The 20,095-nt window shown below is 41.8% G+C and overlaps 1 protein-coding gene across 2 annotated transcripts; it reads right to left on the bottom strand.

Annotated features, from left to right (window-relative positions):
* Positions 1-11,278: 11,278 nt before the first annotated feature.
* Positions 11,279-19,314, bottom strand: necap1 (NECAP endocytosis associated 1). 2 transcript variants are annotated; one of them, XM_076300916.1, is made up of 8 exons: positions 19,141-19,314; positions 18,064-18,164; positions 16,851-16,955; positions 14,978-15,095; positions 14,597-14,705; positions 14,197-14,341; positions 11,715-11,811; positions 11,279-11,378 (listed from the first exon to the last, which is right to left on the bottom strand). In XM_076300916.1, the coding sequence occupies exons 1-8, from the start codon at positions 19,233-19,235 to the stop codon at positions 11,315-11,317; spliced, it is 834 nt and encodes a 277-aa protein (XP_076157031.1). In that variant the 5' UTR covers positions 19,236-19,314; the 3' UTR covers positions 11,279-11,314. The 2 variants fall into 2 exon arrangements, with proteins under 2 accessions (XP_076157031.1, XP_076157032.1); XM_076300917.1 differs by having other exon boundaries at positions 14,978-15,059.
* Positions 19,315-20,095: the final 781 nt, after the last annotated feature.

Below are 20,095 nucleotides of genomic sequence, written 5' to 3'. Positions count from 1 at the left end.
ACACACACACACACACACACACACACACACACACACACACACACACACACACACACACCCACACACAGAAAGACAAACCCACACACATTCACACAAGTTCACACACACATATGCACAGGCATAGATACACACTGCAACCTACATAGATTACCCACCAACACACACTTACACAGACACGCACATTCACACACACACACATACACACACACACACACACACACACACACACACACACACACACACACACACATACACTTGCCTATTCAGAGCCAAACCCACTGAGATGTAGAAGGCCTCTGGGGCGTGTGTGTGTATGGCCTGTGTGTGTGGAGACACGTGTTGGCTTGTCTTTTGTGATTCATGTGTGGGAGGCCAGCTTATACACTACACCCCTTTCTTCAGAAAGAGCGCTAAGAAAAGTCCTGTTCAGGCCACAGCCAAAGCACAAAGCTCTGCATGTGATCTGTATCCAGTGTCAGATCTGGAAGTGAAACAGGATAGCACACAAGGCACTTTAGTGATCCCTAATCTTTTACTCTGTATGACCTCAAAGCTGCAATCCATGACCCGAACTCTTTGGTCAGATTCCTCAAAGTCTTCTAGTTGTCTGTTCAACGTTTGCTGTCAAAAAGCCTCGTGCACTCGTGTCTTGGCTCTGAGCGAATGGGAAAGAACCCCAGTGGCTGGGCCTGAGCCAAGAATGATCCCAGACGATCAATACACGTGCCTCCACAGCATGGAAGCAAGGGGTGTAATTGCATAGGCTGTGGAGTGTAAATATACCAACAACCTTTGCATAAACTAAACTGAATTGCTAACTGTGTCTTTAATAGAGTCCCGAAGTCTGACGTAGCGTTTCCATGACTGCAGAATCACTGGATCTAAACAAACTTTCGAAGTGGCATAAATAGCATTGAATGTAGACATGTGGCATCATTTCTAGCTAATAAAAATAAATATATCCATTTAAACGTGTTTTACCTGCTAGGCAGCAGCTTAGCCACATAACATGGATTCCCTGGCAGGTGTAATAGAAAGAAACAAAATTCCAGTGGATATTTCACATCTTCTCAAAGACTGGCAGCTGTTAAGAGCCAAAACACGTCCGTGAATTTAAGGATTTTAACCGCATGCTGTGAAGTTACATGCTGGTCTCTTTTACAGAGGAAACCCATGCTAAAATAAAACTCTGTAGTCACAAATTTGATCGTGTTGGTATGAATATATGTTGTAGTATGTGATTCCTACAGTGTAAAAAAATATACTAACGTCTTAGAAACGCTATGGTGATTTCTAATGGTAGATTGATTTGTTTAGATCCAGTGAAATTGCTGCCTTGGCAACGCTACGTCATGGCTTCGGTACTCAATTGAAGGTGTGGGTTTTTGAACATTCTAGCATAAGATTCCGTTTCGCAACAATTCAAGGTTCTAAAATTCTATGTTGAATCCAATGAACCCTGATATTCTTTATAACGTTCATTTTCCAACATTCGCGTCACGGTCACACCAGTGTGACGGTACACCTTTAAGGGTTAACACATAAACATACAAAGAGTCAACATATACATAGGCTATAAGTTAGAGTAAGAATACCCACAATATGAAGCTGTGCTGAGCTGTGCTGACCTGTGCATAGTGAAGATGCAGTATGATGCAGTGCGCTACGCACCATACAAACAAGCAGGCCTCGAGTGTCATTACTATGGCATGGATCCTCAGGGGCCTTGTATGAGCACCAGATGATAGACGAGCCCAATATAACTGTCCTGAAATCCAATCCGTATCAAATGTTACTGGGACAAGCTTTCATGATAAACCAGGAGCTCAGGGTACTTTGCTTTTGCAATGAGCAATCAGTGCGTTCCTTCCATTGCTGTTGATTAGTGATGCTAGCGATGTGAAACACACACCTACACACACACACACGCACACACACACACACACACACACACACACACACACACAACTGACATGCACACTCTCTCATGAACACACAATCGACTGGCAGAAACAAAAAGAGACAGAGAAGATGGTGATCTAGAAAGAGAGAAAGCCCACCTGGCTAAGACAAGAAGCCGTCCAGAAAATCTGACAGAAAATGCATCTGACATTACAGACCCCATTTACACAGCTGTCGCGATAGAGAGATCACACATCACTGTTCAAAAATCCTCGAGTTTGGTGGTCAGGGCCAGAGACCGTAAATCACACTGCTCGTTAACGGACAGACAGTTTAATTAGTGTGTTATGAGTGTGAAAAGGAGAAGAGAGGGTGAGGATTGCAGTAGGGTCAGATAAACTGTTCCCACCTGCAGCTGGCTCCTGACATTACATCTGATATGGATCATTTAGACTGGGACATGCCAGCCTGAGCATACCAAAGTGTGTGTGTGTGTGGGTGTGTGTGTGTGTGTGTGTGTGTGTGTGTGTGTGTGTGTCTGTTTTATGTCACCATTACATGTTACAATGTCTATCTAAGGAAGAAAGGGAGAGATTGTAGGATCTGCCGATCTGCCATATGTTATTAACTTATCAACGTATTGATCAACTGAAGACTATGGTCTCCACTTCTACTGCCTCAATGCAATTTGATTGATGGCTACTTCATAAGGTTACATGGGGTTTTAGCGGTCACTTTGGGCAGTCTCCAAGAATCTATTAAATGCAATTTATCTTGAAATGTTTTTCAGCCCATATAACTATTTTGATGTGCTTTGCAAACATGAGGAAGACCATTTATATATATATATATATATATTGTGGTCATATTACAAGGCGCAGCAGATTCATATGAGCTTCTTGATTTAAAATAGTGACCTGATTTGAATGTTATGTACTGTATGCCAGTATTTCCTTCAACATAGTGCATCAAGTCTTCCTTTTAGTTGATTGTACGTATTGATTTTAGGATGGTTACACATTGTTACAGTAAATGATCCAGTAAGACAGCAATGTAGTGTTAAAGTTCAGGTTGATTGTGTTATTTAATTTGTTAAAATCAATGTTGAGTGTACTTTTATATTTTTGTTAAAATTAATGTTGAGTGTACTTCTATATTTTTGGTACCATTCTTCAAGGAGTGATCCGTTCAGTGTGTAATGGTTGATGGAAGCCCCATGTTAAATGGTAGATCTATTTTGGCGGGCATGTGCTTGTAGAATTCAAATGAACTGACACTTGTTGAGCAAGACAGGAGTTGAACCAACTTAACAACCCTTAACCTTGGACAAACCAATATTGCACACACAGGTCCAGGATGTTGACCGCCATTTTAACAAGTTCCATGCTACAGTATATGGCAGCATGGCAGCATTTCCTCTCTGAAGAGGAAGTCATGTAGCACTGATAGATGGCATCAGTTGGAGGAGACTAGTGGCATCTGGACCTGTCTTCATTTTCTTCTTCTCTCTCTCTCTTTCTCTCTCTCTGTGTGTGTGTGTGTGTGTTTATGTGAGTTGCCTGCATGTTCTGAGTTGTTGCTTATCATAGAGATGACACTGTTATGAATCTGCTTTGACACTCTGTCATATTTAAAATAGACATAATTGGATGGGATTTCCATTCCAGGGGGTGTTTGGATGTTGTTTGTTGTCTCAAGTCTTGTAGATGGGATGCCATGTCATGCTCTCCCTGTTCTCTAAATTTACAATACTAGTTGACTTTTTTCCAAAATTTTTCTTGAATTTCCCCTGGGGATCATTAAAGTATCTATCTATCTATCTATCTATCTCTCTATCTATCTATCTAAATTTAGTTTTTACTGTTTTCTTGACATAACAACATATGAAAACAATACACAATGTAGACTTGGCAAAGTACACCCCCCCCACACACACACTACCCAGATAGCAACACTGAAATGAATCATTACAACTTGAATGACTTTTTTGAATGAATGGTTTTCTTTTAGGGAAATTTAACTAAATATATTTAGACTTCTGTATCTCTTAAAGGCACACTATGCAGGTTTTTTAGTGTAATATGCAAGTTTTTAAGCTTAATTTACCTTCATTTAACAGCTTCAGAGTCATTGGGATGGTTATATGACTTTTTTCGGGTTGAATTGTGGCCGTCTCGTTTCCCCCTAGCGCCTGTGAGCGGAAAAACCACCCTTGCAACTGTGGGCCGGCAGGCCGACGGCATCAGTGTCAGGAAGTATAACGAGTGTAACGAATTGCTTTACTTCATTCAAATACACATACACGCCAGGCACCGGCTAGAAAAAGGTAGCGATGGAGTTTTTCTCAGACATTCAGAAAACAGTAAAGAAATTGCCAATACTGCATAGTTTACCTTTAACCGTAAGTCCCATGCCACCAAAAGACAATACATTTTGACTGAACTGTGACTTCTTTCAAATTAATCTTCAAGGGCCCTAAATTAAAAGTGCAATGGTATATAAACTTTATTACAGGCCCTAGACCCAACAGCAAGACATACAACATAAAACAAAAAGATACATAAACACATACAAACATACTCTGATTCATGAGACTCTTACTGTAACAGGCACCCATACCAATGTTTCCACAAATATGATTGATATCTGACTGAGCTGCACCTGGGGCTTGTGAGCATCATTATAATACAGTTTTGAGACTCATCAAGTCGGGACATGAACTTAAACATTAGGTTCCTCAAGAGAGCCTGTAAAGTGCTTATCCCTGAGTCACAAAAGAGCTTACTTGCACTGCTACTCCTGGGCTTTTTCAGCAGTATCCTCAGGCAGTCATTATATGCCTTTCAACGTCAATGTCTTTCAACAGGCAAAACTGTCTGTGAATTGCAGCTATGGTATACAGTAGCAATGTGGGAGCATTGAGCTGACCCATCAATGTTTGCGCTGAAGATCATTCCAATGGTTTTGGTAAATGTTTTCGCCTCGTTATTAAATCAGTTTTAGTTTGACTTAAGACTTTACACTTTGCCCAATCATTCCAATTAGGGCCCTATATTATATTTCAGTCCCAATTTAGTTGCTGTTGTTCACTTCAGACCGTCAACCCCCCCCCCCCCCCCCCCCAGCTGTAGACATCTCCAGCCTTGGTTGAGATGACACGATGAGTGATGACTGTTGACTGATGAGGGGGTAAATAGACCGTCCAGGGCTTCATCTTAAGGGCCACCACACTTGCCCACATTTGGACTCCTCGGGACTGACAACAGGTCAGGATGGGGCTCGGAGTCAGCAGTCGTTTCTCCCCCCCGTTCCCTCCAGCCAGACCTGCTGATACGCCTGGCAAAGAACCAGGACACCGTGTCCCCTAAAACCCGACGAAGGACTGTGGCGAATCCGGCCGCAGAGGTGAGAGCCAGGGAGATTGCGGGAGAGGAGGGAGTTTGGTGGGGGGTATGGCTCGTGATTTAGAGTATGGGCCGAGATCCACTGTTTACCGTGACGAAATGAACACTGCAGATCGAAAATAGACCGCGGAGCCGTTTATTACCCTGGCGCGGCTATCATCACCTACAGCAAAATACACACTTGTGTGGGATGTGCGCACACACACACACACACATACACACACTCACACTCACACACACACACACACACACACTGCACACAGCACACACACACTGCAATATAAGGAAGTATATAGAGCATGGCACAGATGCTGACATGAACGTAAATCAGCAGGTACTCGCACCATGTAAACCCTCGCCAAGAATAAATGTCAAGAACACATCAATGCACACGATAATGTGTACAGAAATGCAGTCCAGCAGCTTTAAATATAACAAATGTGTATGTACGCGCACGCACACACACACACACACACACACACACACACACACACACACACACACACACACACACACACACACACGTATGCACAGAAATATGGAACTGCTATAGGGAACCATACTGCAGAGCCCATGCCCCTCAGGTGAATAAATCACATTTTCCCAAAGAGCTCGCTGTAATGGAGGCAGAAAGTGCCGACATACCAACCCCTTGGAAATATCCAGAGAATGCTCTGGTGTTGGATGCAACACTGACCGTAACTCATGTGTAATGGCTAGAATGGGGTATGGTAATGTGCCACCACGGGGAAGACTGGAGAGACGCAGAGAGAGGGACAAGATGGATGACGAGGGCAACGAAGACAGGAATGGAACAGAGACTCAGAGAAATGAGAAAATACAGTTTTTCTCAGTCGCTTTGGTGCTTTTTTCAGATCAGAATGAAAATTCTCATAACTATTATAGTTATATAGTGCCTGTGCACACCCGTGAAGAAGGGGTTACATATATATATTATATAGTTCAACCTCCACAACATTTAGTCATTTGTGCACATCATAGTAGCAATTTCTCCTTCCTCTGAACAAATTGCAAATACTTTTGGACATGTATCAGTTGCTTTCATACAATTCTCTGCTGTTTTTTAACATTATCATTTGCTTATGTCATGTCAGTCAAAATGAACTATACTTATGAATGCTGAATAGTCGTTCCCAATAAAACTAATAGTCTTCATTTCATTGCTTGAGTCATTACATACAAAATTGTTGAACTAGTTATCAAATTCTGTCACAATGCTGTAGAATTGCAAAGAGCATACAGTAAAAATGTACGTATTCAGTGTCTTGTACTCACTTACTCAGCTAACTACAGCAATGTGTAACTTTACTGTAGTTTTCAAATGGCTGTGCAAGTGCTGTATAGTGCTGTCTTGAGCATGTTCAGGTAGTGTCACCGAGTTCTGACCTTTTTTTGCATTGGAAAACACTGAGAGAACTGTCATAATGAAAACATGACAAAGCCATTTGACTATCTTGTTCAAAAACGATGGTGTCAAGACTTCTCATTTTGATGACACTGACAGTTTCATTGACATGAATACCTGCTTTTGAGGAATGGACTATCCATTTTGAGCAAGTGGCGTGCTTTTGCAGGTCATCCACTAGGTTTTGCAGTTTGCACTAATTGTTTTGAGAACTGCTGTGCAAATGTTAATAGTGATGTGAGAAAAGCACCAAAGCGACTGAGAAAAACTGTAACTGTAAAACCTCAGAGAACCTCTGAGAAATAGATAAATAGAAAGATAGATAGATAGATAATAGATAGATAGATACTAGATAGATAGATAGATAGGTAATAGATAGATAGTTAGATAGATAGATAGATAATAGATAGATAGATAGATATAGATAATAGATAGATAGATAGATAGATAGATAGATAGATAGATAGATACTGTAGATAGATAGATAAATAGATAGATAGATAATAGATAGATAGATAGATAAATAGATAGATAATAGATATATAGATAGATAGACAGATAGATAGATAGATAGATAGAAATGACAGAAAAGAACTGAAAAACCTCAGAGAACCTCAGAGAAATATATATATACAGCTGGTCCCAATGCCACCAAGTGAGTCTGCTGGCAGCCTCCATAATGGAGTGCTGACCCAACCAGCATCCGAGGGTCTTCTGTCTTGGCCACTTTTCCTTTGGCCAGAAAGCTGTGTGTGTGTGTGTGTGTGTGTGTGTGTGTGTGTGTGTGTGTGTGTGTGTGTCTGTATACGTACACTGTCTGTCTGTCTATTTGGGTGAACTCCTGTTGTTTTTAAATGTGCTATACAAATAAAGGGACTTTAGTTGGCTTGACTTGTCTATGTGTGTGTGTGTGTGTGTGTGTGTAAGAGAGAGAGAGAGAGAGAGCATGAGGGTGCAGCAGGACAGTAGGAAGTGTGTGAAAGAGAGAGAAAGAGATAAAGAGAGAACATGAGGGTGTATCAGGACAGTAGGAGATGTGTAAAAGAGAGAGAAAGAGAGAGAGAGAGAGAGAGAGAGAGCATGAGGGTGCAGCAGGACAATAGATGTGTGAAAGAGAGAGAAAGAGAGAGAGAATCAGAGCAGAGATGAGAGAGAGTGTTGAGCCAGGGTGAGAGAGAGTGTTGGAGTGTTTTGATCCCTTTAGCATCTTTCAGTACTTGCATCTGCTCAGTATGTGCATCTCCTAGGTGCATCTCCATAGAATCTGCTGAGACATCTCTCCTGCAGCCTGTGCTCTGGCATGGTGAAGTTGGATGAGAATGTACAGAACATATACAGACAGAGAAGCTGCACATCCAGATGGTCGATTAATCTCTCTGAGAAATGTTGCCAGATCAGCTGAGATTCAGCGATGTCAGCATTTGAAAGGGAAAGTTACCAAAAAAACTGTTGTGTGAAAAATTAAGGCAAAGTTGCAGAAAATGCACCGTCAGAGGTATAGAAGTTTGTGCCAGAAATCATTTTGTATGCTTAACTGTTAAAGTGTCCCCCCTTTTAAAGATACAATAACCTAACCAGTTCCTTAACCAGTGGTACACTACAAGTGTGCTACATAATTTAACTGGCTTCATTATTGGCTTCAATCAGGTTTTTACTAGTTGCAAGACTATATTAAATTTATAGATTTTATTGAATTATATCCACTATTTGAAAAAAACAATGCAATATATTGCATATAGTAGGTCTATAGTCTGATTTAGAGACAGCACTACCTCTGTGGAATGTGTGTAGGTTTATCTTTAATAGACACTGCACAAAGTCAGTAAATACAAAGTCAAATATCCCCCGTTTTCAGACCTTTTCATCCTGTAGCACAGTTGTGTAAGCATTTAATTTACAGGGGGATTTCCACCACAGAAATCACCATACTCCTTTCTTTTAAAATGGCTTTGGGTGAGACAGAGAGAGAGAGAGAGAACAGAGAACAACGTCCTTCTCCGAAAGTTAGGCTATAATTAGGGCGACGGTCAAAGACAACCTCAGCGGTTAATGATGTCAGCAGTGTGAGGCTTTGTCTCTTGCTGAACAAGGCCCCGTCTGACCCAGTCTTGTGGACCACTCCCAGCAAACTCTCCTGGGCTCTCCCCCAGAAAGCCGCTGCGCTCAGGCCAGCCGCGAACATAATAGAACCCATCCCACATGCATTTGAAACGCTTCATTTGCTTAAACACAGTGGCTCTTAATCTCCCTCTCACCCTAGTTGTGCAATACCCTGGATAGATAGATAGATAGATAGATAGATAAATAGATATATAAGTTAACTTATTAATGCATCTATCTAAGTTATTTTATATTTCATGTAGCCTAATTATTTCATGCTTGTTTCTTTCTGTGATAATGATGAATAATCATATCATCAATCTACTGTACGCTATTTGAAAGCCAGGTTTACAAGGGAGGATAGTAAGGTCTTGATCGGTCACCTTACCACAGGAGTAGTTCACGGGGTTAGAATAATGTTGCTCCTTCCAGCACTAGGCCTTTGGTCACATGTAAATAGTTATAACACTGCAGCTACCACAGCATTGTGGTTTTTGTGCAATGATAAACTGTTCTGTCAGATTGCCCTCTGCTGGTCTGGAATGGTATATGCAACAGAACTGTTTGGATTCACTTACACCATCTGGGAGTCTTCGAGTAGTTATCAGAGCGGCACTCTTCACTCTTTCAAAGTGTACAGTAAAAACAAAATATATTTTCATAACCTAGTCACTCAAATATAGTATATTCAAACCGTGATGTGGTATATTCAAACCTCTCTAAAAGGCCTTCATGCCCCACCATATGACGCTGATGGTTTGACTGACAAAAATGGCAGCTGATCCGTTGAGTAAACAGTTTTGTGTTTTTCTTCTTCTTGCTCTTCAGTTGTGCTTTGTGAAATAGCTGCACCTGCAGTAGGCTATCAAGGTGTGCAGGCTACCCTTTATCCTCTGTGAATCGTCTTTGTATAAAATCCATTTTGGTCAAGACCGGTCATTACCAAATTCATTGCATTTAAACAGGACAACTCCTTTCAGTACAGAGAGAGACTTGAGGACAATGCCAATGCAGGGTTTCACATATGAGTCTTTATTTTCCATGAGTATATGGTGTCAGCTGTAGATGAACTGGACAGCACGAGTGAAGAAGAGACTTTGTGCAGAGACCACTTCTTCCACTCTATGGTTGATGGACACAAACACCCAAAAGACACAACCTGCCTTGCCCAACATTTTGCATCTTGAATCCTCTTATAAATGTGACGTGTACTGCAGAACCCTCGCTTGGTCATGTGTCTGTGTAGCCTGCACGTTCAGAGAGATTGCTTACATTGCACACTGTACTGTACACAGTCAAAAACACAAAAATGTAAACAAACATCCATGATATTGCACTGATTTTAGCCTGTCCCATTCCACTGTTAAACCACTAAAGTCTTATCTGGTGTGCATGTGTATTCCCAATAGACACCTTATAGAGACCTCCAAAGAAATCACAGGATAGCAACGTAATTACATTAACAATATTCTATGTATATTCACAATATCCTCCATGTGTGTAGATTTTCAGCTGCTACCCTGTGTTTTCTCTTGCCATTACATAGAAACTGGACAATGATATTTTATTTGAAAGAAACCCACTAAATGTCTACAGTAGTTGTGACATCACAGTGGAAACACTTGAGGGAATAATGATGAGTCAACACTTCCAACCACTAGAGGTCACTCTCACGTAAATGATTTTTTTCAAGAAATGGACACAGAAAACATGAAATCTAAATAAGCAACAAAGTACACTTGTGCTTTGAGCTCTTCCATCTTAATTCACAACACATGTTTGTTTGGTCAACATATACATATATGGACATATGATGCCCCTTCCCTTTTAACAGACAATCGATAAGATTACACTATATATTATTATTTAATTATCTCTTTCTCAGAGGTAACTCTTAAATACAGTAAATATAGGGGTTAAGCTCCTGCTGTGGAGGAAATGGCATAGCATAGAGACCTGGCTAGGAAGGAAATTGACAACGGTCAGACTAGTTTACTCTTACTGCTGAAGGTTTGAGGGTTTGCTGTAAAGGGTTGAGGATTCCCAGGGTGGATCGGATGGTCGTGGGAGGCGAGAGGTTGTGGGTAAGGTGGGGATCACATTAGCCAGCGGCAAGCGTAACACAACGCTCAGACCATAATCATTTCTATCTCGTTCCTATGGTAACACAAGCGGTTTGCCTTAACTGACAATTGAATACGCTAGCGTTGCGCTTTAAAAGTTCAACGCTCAGCTTGTTCAATGCTAGCGTTACGCCAGCATTGCCACCGTCGTTGCGCTGACGAACCATAGAGAACAATAGGAAACCTGCCGCTTGCCGCTGGCTAATGTGATCCCCGCCTAAGGGTCTTCTGTGGGCTCTTCAACAGATGAAATTCAATAAGAGAGTTGAGTTGAGATGAACAGATGAGGGTGGAGCAACTTGGGTCGATGGGGGGGGGGGGGGGGGGGGGGGGGTGGGCGGTGACAGAGACGATAGGACTCAGAACTGAACCCAGCTGGTGGAGGAAGAGCCCTGGGATGCTGGAGCTGACTGAGGGACAGCGCTGTAGAGATAGAGATAGAGAGAGAATTATAATTACAATCTTAAAAATAAATCAAGATCAACTTGACACTGGGGGGGGGGTGAGGAGAGGAAGAGAGAGAGGGAGGGTTGGTTAAGGTGATGTTCAGCAACCCTAATTGTTCAACAACAATTTTTTACGTGCTAATATTGAATCTTAACAGATGATCTTAGCAGAAGTCTCTGTGGGCCTACTGTCCAAGTAAAGTGTTACACATATTTCTATTTTATATTTAACATATTTCTTGAAAATGAAGCATCTATAGCATCTCAATGCTCTCAGTGAGGAGTGCCACATGTGTGATTAAGGGCTGCTTACCTCGCAGGGGTGGAGAAGTCCCCCCAAAGATCAGATGAGCTGGGATTGGACTGGGGAACCGTGTTCGAATTACTGCTATCCAAGTCCAGCAAACAATCTGAAAAAAGGAGGAAAAGACGATGGGAACAACCCAGGACTGCTTAGAGGACAGACTCGTGTGAGCTGTTTAAGGAACATGCCAACTTTTGCAGTCAACCCCAGAGTTAGATAAAGAGCATATATAAACTTCTTTTCTCTGTGTGTGTAATAACCCGGTTTGACACGGTTAGCATAACTCAGTGGAAGTGTGTTACACCAATTAGCCTATAGCTAATAAACTAATTTCCTCCCATAAAGTTGATGTGAACATGCTCATAAACTAATTTCCCAAAAAGTTGATGTAAACATGCTCATTAGGACTGAGGGCTGTATTTTGGGTCACCAGCGCATGGCGTAATACTCGTTATTCACCCGCGCAAAGTTGAATTCGGTATTTTGCACGTTTATTTTTTAAGCATTGCGCCCAGGGGTGTGGCAATTAACAACCTAGGGAGGGGCCTAGCGCGTTGTCTAAAAATCGCTATCATACACCACCTAAACCTGGTCAGAAGTCAATGGCGAGTTGTTCATATGCTATTTTAAGAGCGCATGTCACCAGTCATATTGGCAGGTGCACGCACCATCCTTCTATCATTCATGAACGCACACCAGCGGACGTCCATGCAAAGCATTACAAATTGCACGATTACAATGGGAAACATAATTAGAACAAAGATATTACGAAATACTGTACATCTCATAATGAGTAGTTATTCACCATCATTTGCAAATTGGTAATGACGGTTAAAAGTGATTAGGGGAGAGGCGAGAGACACGTATGGAGCACAGCTGAAGACGCACTGTCAAGAGATATAAGCAACTCCTCTGCAGGATAAATGTTGTTTTATTCAGTCATTTGAGCAATATTAGGGTAAGTGTTGCTTTTTCCAGCCTATGTTTTCAGTGGTAACCCATTGTCAGTCAATAGTGAAAGTAACTGCATATAACTGTCTTGTCGTTGACTGACTCCTTGGTGAAGTTAGTTTCACTTTGCCAATGAGTTCAAATAGACGAGTGCAAATGCGTGAAGGCTATGCTAGGTTTTAGTAAAGCATGGTTTAAGAATGACTTCTATACGGTCTCACAAGCAGCCTCCTTCAAATGCGTCTTTGAATGCCAAAATACCGATGCATTTATTTGACATATCGCGTGTTGCGCCGTTAAAGGGAATGACAGATGTCATTCTCATTGGTTTAAAACAGGGGTCTCAAACTCAAATGAGCTGGGGGCCAATTCTGCCAACGTCATCTGATTGGAGGGCCGGCTATTTCTGAAAATGCAATGTTCTTTTTTTCAAATACCACACAAAACTGCAAACAGAAAGTGCACGTGTTTTTATCTAGTTTTAGACACCTGTGCTAGCAACCTTAGCTTATAAATAAAAATATTTTAACATTTTTAAACCTAGCAAACTATAAGAAAGCAACACCATTGGATTTTTATATCAAAATTTCAAAAGGCCATTGCTTGAAAGTGGTCAGAGATAAGGTCCTACTGTAAATGTAAAAATCTTTTGAGTAAAACTAAATTTACCCATCTAATTTGCCACTGGATGGCAAGCACCTCAAATTATGCACCTTTCAGTAAATACTGGATGAACATATTTGAGCAGGTTTCCTTTTTTCATATTACCCACATAACAAATCAGGAAAACAGGAAAACATCTAAGATGTATACCAACACCTAAGATGTATATTGTTTCTAAACCACAAGGCCTAAAATAAAGTATTCTGGTCAAATCAGTTCCTATCGCGGGTAATCTGAGTACCCAGAAGTTCGCATCATATTGCGGGTGACTGTAGTTTAGAGCCCTATTTCTACTAGCCCTGCTGTCTGTACCACGTCCATTACGGACACTATCATCACGATTACCACTGCAACCTCCAAGCTATGTTGGGCAGAGGGTCGAAATAAGCATGAATGCTTAGTGGACACCGTCGTATAGGCTACACGCAGACGCACCTCCATTTAATAGACGATGGATCATATATTCTCCAAAAGGATATTCTTCAGATTTAGAATAGGTGAATATCATAGCCTACCTAAGACTTCATCACACGTAAACGTTTTTCAACATTTGGTGTAGGCCTATTTCTGCTTAATTTCTGCTTCAATTTATGCAACACTATGGCCTGCATCGCTTCCGCGTCATTACAAATGCACGTCTTTGTGTTTCTCGCGTGTAGCCTAATACAAGTATTTCCTGAAAACTTTGCGCAGCGATTTTGGGTTTGAATGAAGCTCTGGATGTCTAGCACATAGTGGAGCAGAGTACAAATGAGATTTGTCACCGTACTTGGAACTATCGTCTATTTTAATCAGTATCGTTGTTTGTCGCAATTAAAAATAGTCTCTAGGGCCGGATTACATTATTATTTTGACATACGTCGCGGGCCGGAATTACCGGTTGGTGATCCTCCTGTGGATGGTGGTGTGTTGTCATTGGAGGAAGAGGATGGGGGTGGGGCTATCTTTCCCCCTGGTGGCGGTGGGAGGAGTCCAAAGCCTCCTGCACTCTGTGGGCGGGGCTTATCCCTTTTCTTACCTTGCTAAAAAAAGACGGAAAATATAGACACAACTTTCTTAAGAACAAATGATTACAACAACATTGATAATGCATGTAAACAAAATGACAGTTTAAACCAAATAAGACTAAGCCAGAATTGATTATATAATGGATCATGTGAAATATATTTTTTTTTCTATATAGTAAAAGGTTACAGCTATTAGCTAAAAGCGAGACCTAAGTCTGTCATATGTAGGCCTGAAGTAGAGCCATACATTATCTGAATGCTTCGGTTTACCCCGATATTGAGAGTGATGGTTTGTCCCTCTTTGAAACCCAGGTCCAGTTTGGGTCCTGTGTCTGGGGTCTGAGCATTTTTACTGATCTCATCCTCCGTCTTGACCCATCTAGTACCATCACACACACACACACACACACACACACACACACACACACACACACACACACACACACACACACACACACACACACACACACACACACACACACACACACACACACACACACACACACACACACACACACACACACACACACACACACACACAATATGGAAAAGACAATGTCTGTCATTACACATGTTGCCTTTATAACTTTATCACTGAGTCACGTATTGAGCCTACATGCAACGCCTAGTTTAGTAAAGACCAACGCTAACTTGAAATGGTCCTGCAGAGTCACGTTGAAGTCAAACGCGTCTCCCCGGTCTCCAAAGCCAACGCCGATGAACGCACTGCGACCTGGAACAGATGGCGACACGTCGTCAGTCCTGGTTTCTACATGCCATCAGTCAGCACAAAGAACAAAGACAGAACATGTGAATTGACTTAAATAGATCTAAATGGGATGAAGTCACATAAACATGTCAGATCAGCAGCACACCTGCATATGTGTGAGAAATGCATGCAAATACAACACTCAACATATTAAACAGATACATGGACACACAGAGGACATATGGCTTTATAAATCAGATCTAAATCTGTGACCTGCACATGACAATGCCAAAACAGAGCAAAATTAGTTTGTTCTTCAGTGCGGTCTTTTAATAGCAACCCTGACTATCCTATATCAATGTGCTCCACATCCCCGTTGGCCCACTCAGATTCTTCTACCCTGGATTACTGGTTCAGCACATGAGAACAAAGAATGTTGCATCCTGCCTCCATATATTCTAGAAATATATTACAAGATTAGATCTCTAGCTTGCAAGTTCATCTTATATGTTTTATACACATCACTATTTCAACCATTAAAAAACATTTGGTATAATCCACTTGACCCTATAAAATGACCTACAATGAATCCAGATAAGAGCACACCTACAGTAACTCCACTCAGATGTGGAGTGATTCCGGCTCAACAAATGACCTTTCATTTAAAAGCACCTTTCAAATACATTACAATACCATAAGGGTTCAAACTAAGCAAATAGTTCATAAGTGGCACCGTCCTACACATTCCCCTCATAATTTATAAGCATTTGAGAAGTACAATGAAAGTGAAATAGGAACACTGGATTACATAAAATAAACTATTCACATCAAGTGAATAAAATGTAAACAAATGACCTCTTGCAAAATAACTGTTAACATGTCTGTGGTAAAGTCGGTCTGCAGTTCTGAAGTAGGGCTGCAACAATTAATCTGTTAATCCATTATTTGTTGACTATTAAATTAATCGTCAACTAATTTGGCAATCATTAATCAGTTTGTGTAACCTTAAACTTCAATATTTTCTGCTGAACTTGCTCCTCCATCATACTAAATTAAATGTATTTGTCTTAAACAAGGCATTTGAGGACATATTCTTGGACTTTGGAACACTCATCAACATTATTTCACCATTTTCTAGCATTTTAGATTAAACTCAATTAAAATCAAAAGATTGACTATGATTAATTGACTATGAAAATAATCGTTAGTTGCAGCCCTGCAGTTGCAGTCTGAAGAAGCCTACCAATAGTGATAATCATGTCTGAAATATGGTCCAAAGTGGGCTTCTAGCACCATCAACTTCTACATGTCAATGTAGAAGCTTCATCCACTTTGGACAAAGGAGTCTGCCAAATCCCATAACCATAACCATCCACATGACAAGCAATCAAGCAACGAATGGTACATCTGCTATTAACACAATCATGAGAGAGATAGATGTACTGGAGAGAGAGAGAGAAAGAGAGAGAGAGAGAGAGAGAGAGAGAAAGACTGAAAGAAAGCAAGGAGAGAGAGAGAGAGAGAGAGAGAGAGAGAAAGAAAGGCAGAAAGAAAGAAAAGAGAGAGAGAGAGAGATAAAGAAAGGCAGAAAGAAAAAAGGAGAGAGAGAAAGAAAGGCAGAAAGAAAAAAGGAGAGAGAGAGATGTACTGTATAGAGAGAGAGATAGAAAGACAGAAAGAAAGGAGAGAGAGAGAGAGAGAGAGAGAGAGAGAGAGAGAGAAAGCAGCAGCAGCTAGAATGTGACACGTCACCAAACTTCAAGGCCTTATTGCTGCCAAGAGAAATAGGGAAGTGGGGGTGGGGGGGATACACACCATTATCATCTTGTATTCTCAGCACAAAGTAGCGGCTTGAGTCACTGACGGTTTCCAAGGCGATGCCTGGATACTCGGTGATTGGTGCCTGTGCAAAAAGCTCACCTGAAGAGAACAGGAGAAGTAACAAGAAAAGGAAGCACACAGATAGTCAATCCAGAAAACAGCTAGCGCATCTGATCTGACTGATTCAGCCACCCTTCATCTGATGACCATAGTCAGAGAGACAGAGGGAGAAAGAGAGAATATCTGATGCATGTCACAGTTATAGAGAGGGAGAAAGAGAGAATATCTGATGCATGTCACAGTTATAGAGAGAGAGAGAGAGAGAATATCTGATGCATATCACAGAGAGAGAGAGAGTGTGTGTGTGTGTGAGAGAGAGCGAGACAATATATGTCTGATGCATATCTGCCATCAACCGTTCCCTAATGTAGAGAATGGCTGCTGGCAGATATGCATCATCAGTAGTGCAGGCTACTCCCAGTTGGTAAATGTATAGCAGAAGCATAGGATGATTGTGTGTGTGTTTACATGGTGCGTGTTATGGGGCGAGTACCTGCTGATTTACGTTCATGTCAGCATCTGTGCCATGCTCTGTTTGCAGTTTGTGTGGATATACGTTCTTATATTGAAGTGTGTGTGCTGTGTACATTGTGTGTGTGTGTGTGTGTGTGTGTGTGTGTGTGTGTGTGTGTGTGTGTGTATTCCTTCACTCTCCACCTTAAGCTGGTGTGTGAGGGTTCTGGTGCATAATGGCTGCCGTGCATCACCCAGGTGGGTGCTACACATTGGTGGTGGTTAATGAAGCTAACCCTTCACTGTGAAGTGCCTTGGGTGCCTTGAAAAGTGCTACATAAATGCAAGTTGTTGTTGTGTTGTGTTGTGTGTGTGGTGTGTATGCATTAGTAGCATAAATAACTGAGACTTGTGTGCTTGTGTGCGTGTGTGTGTGTGTGTGTGTGTGTGTTTGTGTGTATGCATTAGTAGCATAAATAACTGAGACTTGTGTGCGTGTGTGTGTGTGTGTGTGTGTGTGTGTGTGTGTGTGTGTATGAGTAGCATAAATACCTGAGACTTGTGTGTGTGTGTGTGTGTGTGTGTGTGTGTGTGTGTGTGTGTGTGTGTGTGTGTGTATTAGTAGCATAAATACCTGAGACTTGTGTGTGTGTGTGTGCGTGTGTGTGTGTGTGTGTATGAGTAGCATAAATACCTGAGACTTTGTCTTCCAGCTTGATGAACGCCACTTTCCCTTTGGCCGTGATCCTCATGCGCCCGCTCCAGTCGGGGGCGTCCAGCTTCCAATCCGCAGCCCTGTGGAGAGGTACAGGGGTCGGGCAGATGCATCAGAGGACATCGAGAGAGAGTGCCTCCTGGCACAGGCTAACTACTACTTACACTCGCACACTGCTACAGGGGACAATGAAGTACTTTACATTCACTGCTGGAATTTGATACACACTGGCACACACTGTTAGACTTAACCCTCAAGAGCAGTATACTCATTCTTTCAAGTATAGTAAGCTTTTACTTTATATATTCCTCTCTCAAGAGATGACAGCTCTGGGAAATTATCTAAATACCCTTATCAAGGCTCATGCTATTTAAGCATGCTATATCACCATTCGGGGACCTCACTGGTCTGTAAAACATGATGCTCGATCTTTAACCAAAAGCCATTCTTTTTATGTGGGACATGTGTACACACACACACACACACACACACACACACACACGCACATCTAGGCCACCAAAACAGAAACAACGTGGTTAATGGAATTAATTTCATGTAGCATCCCGAGGGATTTTCGACATGGAATACAGATTTGCAGAGGGTCACTCTCCCCCTCATGGTTTAGCCTATTATTCTCGCCGAATTCTTCATGCTCTCCGCCCTAAGCTTTACTTTACGCAGTGCTCTCCAAATGTTGATAAATAGGGGCCGTCAGTAACCAACGGACACACTACTCCCCTTAACTCAATGTGTTCACTAACAGGCCGTGAGATATTCTTGAATTGAATGAGTTGTACAGGGTTAACAGCACGTTAAAACAACAACACAATTGTGTAATTTCCACACATAGCCTATCCTAAACTGGCAGGTGAATCAGTGAATGGTAGTTTCAAACAGAGATACATAGAAACACTAGTCATCAAGGAGATGCGCCGACATAAACAGTAGGCTATCCGTGGCACGACACAGAGATGAATATAGGAAGTGTTTTAAAACGCGTTCATTTCACAGTATTGCGGGGCGCGAAGGCTATTTAATCTATATCATTTAACCTACCGATGGCCGCGGTTGGAAGCCCGCGGCGGAATGCGATAAACGTTGACATCTGGTTTCACGATCAAAATTGACTCGTATTCCGCTTCTGTCGCCATCTTGAATTAAGCGCAGTCGACGCGTGACATTTATCTGAATTCCCAGCTAGGTTTAGCGGGTGGATCGCTTGCGTCGCGACCAAATGTCAATGGCGTGATGCGGTCCTTGAGTTTGGATGCGGGGAGAGATAAGCTGCGGGCCAAACGCGCATCCACCGATTGTAAAGCACTTGGATAGGCTACGACAGGCATTGGGCTTTGACCTTATTGTATTCACTTGATTGTAAGTCAGTGGATACGGATGAAGAATTACAGTAAATCGGTTGGATGTAGCGTAAATAAATCCCCATTGCAAACAAATGTCAACCTAAAAATGTTACAGATCAGGGCAAAGCAACCACGTTAAACAAGTCGATTCTATTTTTTAACAATGCTTTAATTGATTGTACAGTAATGTTTAACGTGTGTAAATACGCCCACTACGTGAATATTCTAAGAAGGGGAGGGATTTAAGATTGTGAGCAGCTATCTTTAGACAGGTGGACGCAAAACGGAAGCGGAAATTTCCTTAGTTGCCTAGAAGACGCTGCTTCCTTCCCTTCCCCATCACCCAAGGTTGGTATGTTTATTACTAAAATGGGAAAATGCTGTTTATTTTCATCACAGTAAGATGCAGCCTTGCTTATGATGGTGCGCAATGGACCTTTCAGCACTGAAATATGGAACAGCTCCCACATCCGTCTAGAACTGCAAGAGCAGAAGGAGGTGTCATGTTACTATCTCCGAAGAAGGTTCAGCTGATGCATGCAGCGAGCCTATCCTTTCAGATCACGACTTCCTTCTTCTGTGTTGTATACCTGTGCATCAGAGCATATGTGGCCATGCGTACAGGGAAGTAGTAGGTTATTTCGCTGATACGT

The sequence above is a fragment of the Alosa pseudoharengus genome, unplaced genomic scaffold, assembly GCF_046254945.1.
Source record: "Alosa pseudoharengus isolate Yale_2024_CS ecotype anadromous, Long Island Sound unplaced genomic scaffold, YU_APseudo_1.1 YU_APseudo_1.1_scf_23, whole genome shotgun sequence".
Taxonomy (NCBI): domain Eukaryota; kingdom Metazoa; phylum Chordata; class Actinopteri; order Clupeiformes; family Clupeidae; genus Alosa; species Alosa pseudoharengus.
The sequence above is the reverse complement of the archived record's forward strand: the minus strand, read 5'-3'. Positions and strand labels throughout refer to the sequence as shown.